The sequence below is a fragment of the Brachyhypopomus gauderio genome, chromosome 18 (genome assembly GCF_052324685.1).
Source record: "Brachyhypopomus gauderio isolate BG-103 chromosome 18, BGAUD_0.2, whole genome shotgun sequence".
Classification (NCBI taxonomy): Eukaryota; Metazoa; Chordata; class Actinopteri; order Gymnotiformes; family Hypopomidae; genus Brachyhypopomus; species Brachyhypopomus gauderio.
Window position 1 is genome coordinate 15,367,781 of NC_135228.1, and position 11,126 is coordinate 15,378,906.

General features: G+C 44.1%; 1 protein-coding gene across 1 annotated transcript in view; it reads right to left on the bottom strand.

Annotated features, from left to right (window-relative positions):
• Positions 1–11,126, bottom strand: part of nrxn2a (neurexin 2a) — a 203,426-nt gene that overhangs the window by 159,537 nt on the left and 32,763 nt on the right. Inside the window, 1 exon segment of the mRNA XM_076979715.1 lies at positions 1,338–1,358. Within this exon segment, the coding sequence (XP_076835830.1) occupies positions 1,338–1,358 (21 nt within the window).

Here is an 11,126-nt window from a genome sequence, read left to right on the forward strand (position 1 = left end):
AGAATGTTTGTGCAGCGAGGTGTGTTGTACCTTTTTGAATGTGTGACCTGAATTGTCCTTTTTCTATTCTTTTTTTAAATACTGAGAACACTGTGTCAGGGATTCAGTTATCCATTTTTTATAGCTCTTATATAAGGTTTAAGTTTAAAAATGGAAAATTCATTTACTGAATTTGCATTCTGAATAAGGCTTTCATTGTGTCTTCAGGTAAATTAGGTTCATACATTATTTCAAATTAGATTCAAGGGCAATATTCAATATCGATTTAAGGATATCATTAATCAATATCCATTTTAAACTAGATCGCATCGTCTTACATATGAGGATTCATGAGTGAAGAATTCAGCACTGAGGAATTCGGAGTTTAATTATGAACTGCAATTACTGAGCATGCTCATCAACTTCATAATACAGGTAATTAGCGAAGACAAAGCAGACATTACCTGGGAAAGGTGTGCTTTGCTTTCTCTGGAGCTAAAATCTACAGTAATGCTTGAAGCAAAATTTTTTGGGGTGAGGGGGTACTTTTAAAATGATAATTTAAACACTTTGCTAGCACAAAACAATAATAGATTGCATCATATATGATTAACACATTTCTTTTAAAATGTCATTTACAACAGATGAAGCAAACTTGAACTTATAGACATCCCATTATGCCTGTACAACAGACAATTATCATCATGAGGTCAGACAATTGCACAGATATCCACCAATGTGTCAAACATCACAGAGAGCACCTTCTAACCATGGCAGGAGAGATCTGACTCCAGGCACAGTCACTCCGAGACACATCGAGACACTTCCAAGACGTTGGTAGAAACCCAGCACGTCTCCCTGGCTCCAGCTCCTGCATTAAGATGCAGCATGTCCCGCAGGTGCTGAGCCAAGCATGCTGGGACTCCTCTCAAACACCGCTCCCGTCCAATCGGCAAGACTCCCAGCCGTGAGCTATCCACGCCAGAGTGGCTCTGACTGGCCACCGCCAACCACCCAAATCCTGCTCTCAGGTACACCTACACCCTCAGAGCCCCAGCGCTGGGGCCACAGGTGTGCCACCCTACCAGCCAGAGACACACACACACACACACACACTCTCCTCAGCAAGCAGCCACGCCAGTGGCAGGCTCCGCCTCCTACGTCCGCCGTGGCACACTCGCTCACACTCACACCACCTCTAATCCACATGGGCCATTTCAGTTGGGGCCAAATCAAGCCAGAAGAACTGCAGACCAAACAAGGTCTTCAAAAGGAGTGGCAGGCTGTAGACACAGGAGCAGGGTGTTGGGTCAACCCCGCTAGCTCAGATGTGAAGAGAAGAGAAACAGTGCTCTTACCTTCCAATACGTGCTGGACAGCTGTGGTGATAGCGAAGGAACAAAAGAGAAAAACAAAATCAGTCAACAATCATACATACACAAGCATTTACTAATTATACCCATGTGCAACATTTCAAAGCTTTAAGTTAGGGATGCACCGAAAATTCGGCCACCGAAAATTTTCGGCCGAAATAGCTTAAATTTGCATTTTCGGTTTTCGGCCGAAATACTTTCATCACCGAAACAACACGGCCGAAACAATGTGCTGTGATGACGCAAGCAAAAATCGCCACCTGCACGTGCTTATTTGGATAAAGCTAGCAAAAAAGTTTTCCAGTGATGGCACCGAGGAAAAGGACATTACACCAAAAATTATGGAACTCGTTGCCTTAAACGATCAGCCGTTCTCTGTCGTAGGGATTTCGTAGGCTAATAGAGCACATTGAGCCCCGTTATGTTTTGCCGAGCAGACGACATTTCTCAGAAGTGTGTTTACCTGAACTGTTTAATGTTGTTGCAACTCACGTCACGTTTTTATGAGAGAATTTATATTTATCTTTCAGGCCAGTCAGTTATAATTAAATTTAACTCGTATAAAATACATATATTTATCCTCTCAGATAAAAACGGTCTGCAAGCGAGTTTAATTTAATTAGTGGTCGGCCGTTGTCAGCGGTATCGCCGTTAACGGCCCACCACTAATTTTATTTTATAATATGCATTACTGTAATGTCAGTGCTAAATAAATATTTACAAATCAAATTTTGTAGTTGATTTATTCTTTGAATAGCAATGCCTTGATTTTAGTGAGGTTAGCCATAAATCCAATGTTACTAATAATTGGCATAATGTATTTCGGTGTTTCGGTTTTCGGCTTTCGGCCTTGGTTTCCTCATTTTCGGGTTTTCGGTTTCGGCTAAGAATTTTCATTTCGGTGCATCCCTACTTTAAGTATTAGTCAGCAGCAGGGAAAATAGTGCCTGTGAAACTGCTGAAATTCAAACAATATATTTTTTTTACAAAAATAGCCAAGGTGGTTTACTGGCTTTCGGTTAACCCTACAGACAAAGGACTGGTTATGTCAAGTGAACTAATCCCACATTTTCAGAAGTTCAAGTGATTCTCAGCAGTCAGTATGTTAGTTTGTACACACATTGTACACATAGTTGGATCATTTTGCAAAATAATGATCTAACTGCAAAGAACCATAAATACAAAGCAACAAGAACCCTCAAAACGTGCATTAGAAAACTCAACATGGTATGGGCAGAGGAGGGAGCCTGCTGCGTCTCCCATGTGAACCGAAACACCACAGCAGTCTTCCTGTGAGTCCTCAATAACACTTAGCATAAGTGGTTTTGCAAAAACTTTAAAAAGCTCCTAATTGCTTGTGTGAGAAGCCCTTCTTCAGCTCTTAGGCAGGACACAATGCAGCACTACAAAACCTTGCACCACTCATTTACCATTCAAGTCATAAATCAAGCCGTATACTGAAATGGTATTTTCATTATGCTGAGTTTAGAGGCTCATTTATAGTTGACGATTAGGATTAGAAGAGCATGGAAACAAATGGTGTTCTTCGAAGGTTACAGACACACGCTCAGAGATGCTGTGATTAAAGCTATAAATATTACAGGCTCAGACAAAGGTGCAGTGCTGCACCCATTAGGGTGCGTCAGACTCTTTAACCATATCAATACGTACAGCTGGTAACACGGCGGAGAAGCATTTCGTTTCCCTCTCGCTGCCGTGAACTCATCGGTGGCGCTGAGCCGAGTCAGACGTCATCGTGAGCGAATGGCGGTTGGGCGTGGCTCCGTACTCGAAGCACATAGGCCCCAATCAGCACATTTATGTGCACGGTAAAAATGTGATCGTAATCAGATTAAGGCGATACTCAAGATTATAAACACCTGTCACATAAACACCCTAATCGGGTTAACTTAGTCAAATTACGGTCGAAACAGGCGTAAACTTAACCTGATTTACAGGCCAAGATTCCTCATCTCGTTCTATTCACAGTGGCAAGTACACACCTTAATCGAATTTCCTGTAGGGTTTTAATATTGGGGACCAAAAGGTCATGGAACTGTGCCACAAAGACTGACCCAGAAATGTCTGTTTCACCAAATAAATAATGATGACGTGTATAGGTTACATGCTATGTGAAGGGTATATAACAGTACCATCTACTGCTATGTGTAGGGTTTATAAGGGTACCTTCTACTGCTATGTGTAGGGTATATAACAGTACCATCTACTGCTATGTGTAGGGTATATAACAGTACCATCTACTGCTATGTGTAGGGTTTATAAGGGTACCTTCTACTGCTATGTGTAGGGTATATAACAGTACCATCTACTGCTATGTGTAGGGTTTATAAGGGTACCTTCTACTGCTATGTGTAGGGTTTATACCAGTACCATCTAATGCTATGTGTAGGCCATATAACGGTACCTTCTACTGCTATGTGTAGGGTATATAACAGTACCATCTACTGCTATGTGTAGGGTTTGTGAGGGTACCTTCTACTGATATGTGTAGGGTTTATGAGGGTACCTTCTACTGATATGTGTAGGGTTTATGAGGGTACCTTCTACACAATATTTCCAAAAGTATTCTCTCACCTTCCTTGACTCACATATGAGCTTAAGTGACCTCCCATTCCTAATTCATAGGGATCAATATTACGTTGGTTCACCCTTTGCAGCTAGAACAGCTTCATCTCTTCTGGGAAGGCTGTCCGCAAGGTTTAGGAGTGTGTTTATGGGGATTGTTGACCATTCTTCCAGAAGCGCATTTGTGAGGTCACATACTGATGTTGGACGAGAAGGCCTGGCTCACAGTTTCCTCTCTATTTCATCCCAAAGGTGTTCCATTGGGTTGAGGTCAGGCAAGTCAAGTTCATCCACCCCAGACTCTGCCATCCATGTCTTTATGACCTATGGTCATGTTGAGGAAGGGGCCAGTTCATAGGGAGTTTTTCCTCGCCACTGTCGCCTTTGGCTTGCTCATTAGGGTTCTGGACCCATAGTATTGTTAACCTTGTAAACCCTGTAAAGCTGCTTTGCGACAACTTGAGTTGTTAAAAGCGCTATACAAATAAACTTTGATTGATTGATTGAGTTCCAAACTGTTCCCACAAAGTTGGGGAGCATAGAATTGTCCAAAATGTCTTGATATGTTGAAGCATTCAGAGTTCCTTTCACTGGGACTACGGGGCCAAGCCCATCTCCTGAAAAACGACCCCACACAATAATCCCCCCTCCACCAAACTTTACACTTGGCACAACGCAGTTACACTAGTACCGTTCTCCTGGCAACCGCCAAACCCAGACTCACCCATCAGATTGCCAGATGGAGAAGCGCGATTCGTAACTCCAGAGAACGCGTCTCTACTGCTCTAGAGTCCAGTGGCAGCGTGCTTTACACCACTGCATCTGATGCTTTGCATTGCACTTGGTGATGTATGGCTTGGATGCAGCTGTTCGACCATGGAAACCTTTTCCATGAAGCTCTCTGCGCACTGTTCTTGTGCTAATCTGAAGGCCACATGAAGTTTGCATGTCTGTAGTGAAGATTGGCGGCCTCTTCGCACATTTGCACTATGCGCTTTAGCATCCGCTGACCCCGCTCCGTCAGTTTACGTGGACTAGCACTTCGTGGCTGAGTTGCTGTCATTCTCAAACACTTCCATTTTCATATAATTCAGCTGACAGTTGACTGAGGAAGGAGCGAGGAAATTTCACAACTGGATTTGTTGCACAGTTCCACGCTGGAATTCACTGAGCTCCTGAGAGTGACCCATTCTTTCACAAGTGTTTGTAAAAACAGTCTGCATGCCTATGTGCTTAATTTTATATACCTATGGCCATGGAAGTGATTGGAACACCCGATTCCGAAAATTTGGATGGGTGAGCGAATACTTTTGGCAATATAGTGTATGTGTAGTGTATATAACGGTACCTTCTACTGCTATGAGTAGGGTATATACTGTAACGTTCAGACAAGGTAGGCTGGATGCAAGTGCAGACTATAAAATAGTTTATTAACAAAACAACTAACACTACAGAAAGTATACTGACATAAAACAAACCAAACATTAACCAAATATACCAACTAACACTGAAGGCAAACACTAATACATTGAACAGGGGAGACATAAACAGCATATAAACTAAGACTACTTACAATAATCAACCATACAAGAGACTAAACCAGGGGTCGGCAAACTTTGAGACATGGAGTGCCAACTTTAACATTTCTAGTCACTGAGTGTGCCACTATCAACAAATGTTGCGTACTGACAGTCACGCTGTCTACATTCTGATTAAGAACAGGGCTGCCCTCACTTTAGCCTAAATTCCAGTACTTTTCAAACCTGGAACACAATGCAACATTAATTTTCGTTTCTTAATTAAAGTTAATCAACATTAATTTTAAGTTTCTTTATACTACCACATACAGTTTTGGACAACACTGCAAAGAATGTGACGCGTCAAGTATAAACGCCTCCGCAGTTCACGCAGGTTCGCGCGAGGTGTGTGGAGTTTCGAGCTACGGTCACTCACGAAAGTATAATCCATAATAAATAATCCATTTAAATAATAAATAATCCATTATAAATAAGCCGCCTTGACGCGGCTCAGGGATTACATCACATGCAGCACCGTGCAGCTGTAGTGCCTGTAAATTTGAATTTTAATGGTCCAATGAAGGTAATTTAAAAACCAGGACATTGAGCGTTGAGGAGCAATTTTGATTGGAGGATCTCTCTGTCTGATCTTTTTTATTATTATTTTTTGCTGATGCTGGTCCAGCGTGGCGCGTGCCAGTGATTATGCCTCAGCGTGCCAGCAGTGGCACGCGTGCCATAGGTTGCCGACCCCTGGACTCAACACAGGACTTAAACAAGGAACAAAACGTGACACCCCCTGAAAGCAACGATGAGGAGCGGAGAACTAAGAAGGGGTGTGAAGACAGATACAAATAGGAATTTCAAAATAAAGACACACAAACACATTGAGAACAAAACAAAGGCATGACTGACAGGAAGGAGGTGGGACCATATGTGACAGGTACCTTCTCCTGTTATATGTAGGGTATATAAGAGTACCTTCTACTGCTATGTGTAGGGTATATAAGGGTACCATCTCCTGCTATATGTAGGGTATATAAGGGTACCATCTCCTGCTATATGTAGGGTATATAAGGGTACCTTCTACTGCTATGTGTAGGGTATATAAAGGTATCCTCTCCTGCTATGTGTAAGGCATATAAAAGTACTTTCTACTGCTATGTGTAGGGTATATAAAGGTATCCTCTCCTGCTATGTGTAGGGTATATGAGTACCTTCTACTGCTATGTGTAGGGTATATAAAGGTACATTCTACTGCTATATGTAGGGTATATAAGGGTACCTTCTACTGCTATGTGTAGGGTATATAAGGGTACATTCTACTGCTATGTGTATGGAAGGGTTCCTTCTACTTTTATGCATCAACGTGCAAAGAATAAAATGCAGTTTCTGTTCATGTAGCCATGTCCTCGTTCAGCTTCCTTTCCATAACCTGACCATGACACGATTGGAAATGTAGCATATTCAAGTAATCGCATAATAGTAGAAACCCTTATCAACCTATCATAAGATTGTTCGTTGTGATCAGATCACTGTGTCCATGTAAACTGAGTGAAAGGGTGCTATGTCACTTAGACAACATTCTCACATAGGCAAAAAGGACAGCTGTAAACCTATTAAACAAAACCAAACTCTTCGTGAGACAAACCCACGCAGTGGTTGAGCCTGGCGATGCTTGAAAGGAAGTCAAGGCCTTATGATAAGGTGTGTGTGTGTGTGTGTGTGTGTGTGTGTGTGTGTGTGTGTGTGTGTGTGTGTGTGTGTGTGTGCGCGTGCGTGTGTGTTGGGGTGAGGGTCATAGGACTGTGTGGTGAGTCAGATCAGTGATGCTTGTTTGTGGTTACAGTGCAGTTGTAATAATGAGAGGAAAGTGGCTGCGAGGAGAACAGTGATCCACACTTAGGCCTGGAGGGTAGTCAGGACGCCATTAAAACACTAATGAGGACACATGGACCCTCACACACTCCTTACCAACTCACTGTACAAGCCAAGGTTGCTCACACTGCTGCCCAATGGCCAATTAAAGATCAATCTATACAAATGTTGTCACCATCTCTCATTGGTATCGTGGTAAAATCCTCATCAAGAAGTCGGAGACGCATTAGTGCCAGAATGAGCATAATTTATGAGCTCAAAGTGCTGATCTATGATGAGACTGCCCCATCTATGCTAATCAAGCAAGCCGGATCCCAAAGCCTCAATTATGAAACCCCAACGCCAAAGCTCATTCAGACTGTTCCCACCATGATCTAAGTCTCTGAGCAAAAAGGACAAAAAAGAGAAAGAAAATCAACTCAGGAAGCAGTAGATGATATAGCGCGTGGCAACCATCGCCTGGCGATATTAGCGCGTAATGGCAGCGATCGCCGAGAGACGGGAAAAGCACGACAAAAAGGCGGCCCAAAACCCCACAGCTCAAACGCTGCCCGATCGCCCGAAACGAGACGGTAAATCTCTTAATCGCGCCGTGTTTGCGCGCGCTGCCTGCTTGGCGCGCGATGGCAGGCCACGCTAAACTGTCAGCCGCCCATAAATCACGGGAGCCGGTCTAACCTTTACACGCGCTCTTCGTGGCTCGTTCAAATTGGCCACGGCATCAAGAGTCCCGGAGAATTGTAACGAATTAAGCGGGTAGAAGCGAGAGCTGACACGCTGACGGCACCTGGAGCTCCTCCAACATGCCACGGCTAACGCCGCGATGGGTTATTAGCGTGATCCCGGCCTGTCGTTTAGACAACCCAGCGTGCCTCATCCGCCGTGCCTGCATCCCGAGCAAGTATACACCGACCTATTTGAGCCCAGCGGTCATACATAAAATGTTAAGTTACAATTAATGGAGGTAACGGCTGGGACAGCTTTGGCCGGCTTCCTTTAGATTGAAAAATATTGTTACATTGATTGGTAGCGTGTAGTCGCAAATGATGAGCCCTGCTGTTCCTTATGTCCACATGAATCAATTCTAATGACTTTCAGAGGCTGAAGAGCTTGACTGGAAATAAGAATGCCACAGTCTCCATGCTGCTGCCCGTCCGCCTTTTGTCCGTTTGGGTCTTCAACCAGACGGATTTCTAACATGCAAAGCCACGGGAGGAGAGGAGGCGCATGAGTGCACTGGAATGGGATTCAGGATATCTTTGTAGGATCTGAAAAGCAAATCTGACAAGCTCCAACAAGTTCCCTTTATTAAACAAAGAACGAAAAGCACGTAATATATGTGACACAAAGATCCCTTCTTCCCCGCAGAAAGGGAGACCTTGCATTCATTTTGACCTTGGAAGAGGGGGGTGCAATAACGGGCCGCGTGTTGACAGATCTAGTGAGCTTACTGATATAACACAGTGTTCTTGGCAAACTGAAAATGAAAAGAGGGCCAATCATAGGGGACATGGAGGCAGAAAACGAAGTTCACATCTAAATCTATCATTCTGTGCTATTTTATGCACACTAAAATACCCTGGCAAATACATCCCTTCATCTCCAAATATGCAGTGGAGAAAGACTGTTAAATCTCTTACCATAAGGGAGACAGAATTATAATAAAGTTGTTACAAATGACATAATGACATTTTTTTACTTCATAAAAATGACCCAACTACATATCCCAAGACTACACCCAATCATTAAAGTCTGTAGTGCAACATAACTACACCAGTTGTTTGCCAGGTGAACACGTAGCACTGTTTAACAGTATACAGAGAGGTAAACCTTGGGCCTGATTGGTTTGAGTCCCAACTGTGCCATTTTGTGTCGTCTAGCGGGGTGCCTGTGAGTGAAGTCATATTTTTACTGGACAGGAAGGCCATAAGGGCCATTCACTATGATCAGAAACGCACCAAAAAGACAGACATCGTGTGACCAAGCAACTTTGAGCAGCCGCCGTTAAAAACATTTCTCTTGGTCTACTATAACACTTGCTAGCAAAATTGTTTATACCGGTACATTTTTTCATTTGCACAGGAGGAAAAACATGTGAGATGAAAGAAATAGCAATAAAACAAACACTTAATGTTAAATGCAGCGGTGCTAGTCATATATTATTAAACTTGCATTTAAAGCAAACACATTTAGTGTGTGAGTGTGTGTGTGTGGGGGGGGCATCCTGTATAAAACAGCTGAAAATACATTTTGAACATTTCTAATTACTTGCTGTATTGTCGCCTTGCCATGTAAGCCATTATTTGAGGTCCTCTGTTCCCTGCCAAGAGCTACAAACTGGCTGCGATTAGATGCTTACTGCACACACACACACACACACACACACACACACACACACACACACACACACACACACACACACACACACACACACACACACACACACTCACACACACACACACACACACACACACACACACACACACACACACACACACACACACACACACACACACTGGTCCTGGCAGGGACGCGCGAGTCCAGAGACCACAGAATGATAGCTAACCTTGCAGGCTAGTGTTTTGGCCCAGAGCAACACACACAGGAACAGCAGCGGCAGACACCAGTCTAAAATGGAGCAAAGCACTCCCTCATGTGCACACACACGCACACGCGCACACACACACACACACACACACACACACACACACACACACACACACACACACACACACACACACGTCCTTGGCAGGCTCCTCCATGTGGAGGGCAAACCCAGACTAATTTGTGTTGATAAAAGAGACAGACTTCCAGCCTGCATTATTTACTCCTCAGCAACGGATGGCCTCGCTCCCAGCTCCTCCTCTCGCCTCCTTCTCTTCCCCGTCCTGCTGGTGGAGGAGGCCCGGGTGAATGGCACCTCTCCGCCCGAGCGGAGACACAGCAGCTCTGCTGCACCACAGCCCCGCGCTACATGAAAAGCGCTCCTGCCACTCGCACTGCATCGGCTCAACACAGATGGATAAATATTTCATCTCACCCTTTCCCCCAGATACAGGCGCTTTCAAAGCACTGACCAGGAAGCGTTATAACAGCAGGGACTATCGATGCCTTAGTGTTAACCGGGGGAATGGCAAAATGTGATGCGAGTGAGTGTGTGTGTGTGTATAATAATGAATATATATACAATAATATACAATATAACAATATATGTGTGTGTATTGACACACACACATTCACTCTGTGTGTAAGTGTGTGTGAGTGAAGGTGCAGGTGTTTATGCTTATGTGGCTTTTAAAAAGTTACCTCATTGATTTAAAGGGTCCCAGCAGAGCAGTGTTCTGCTGTGTGTACACTATACAGGATGCCAGAGCATGTGCTGCATCTGACCAGCACTGCACTTTTCATACGCAGGCCGCAGGCTTCATTAGCATGGGCGGGCGGACACGTAGGGACGAGGTACATGGGAGCGATGTTCACGGGGACGCTGTCCACGGGGACGTGGTGCTGATTTACTCCTTCGGCCCTTTTACGCCTACTGGTGAGGGCCACCTTAATTGATTGACAGGTCTTGTCGCACCGAGGGTAAAAGGCAGAAAAACTTCAGCCATGTTGCGATGAGGGGTGGGAGATGAGGGGTTCCTATCTGGCCCGCTCTCAAAAACGCTGAATTGCAACGGTCATCCATGTAATTAACCGCCAGTGTTTGATGAGCTCAAAGAATTCCAGCAAGGATTTGTTGAATCAATAAGAAGGGGGAGGAGGACTCCACTCCAATTGGCGATTCGAAAAG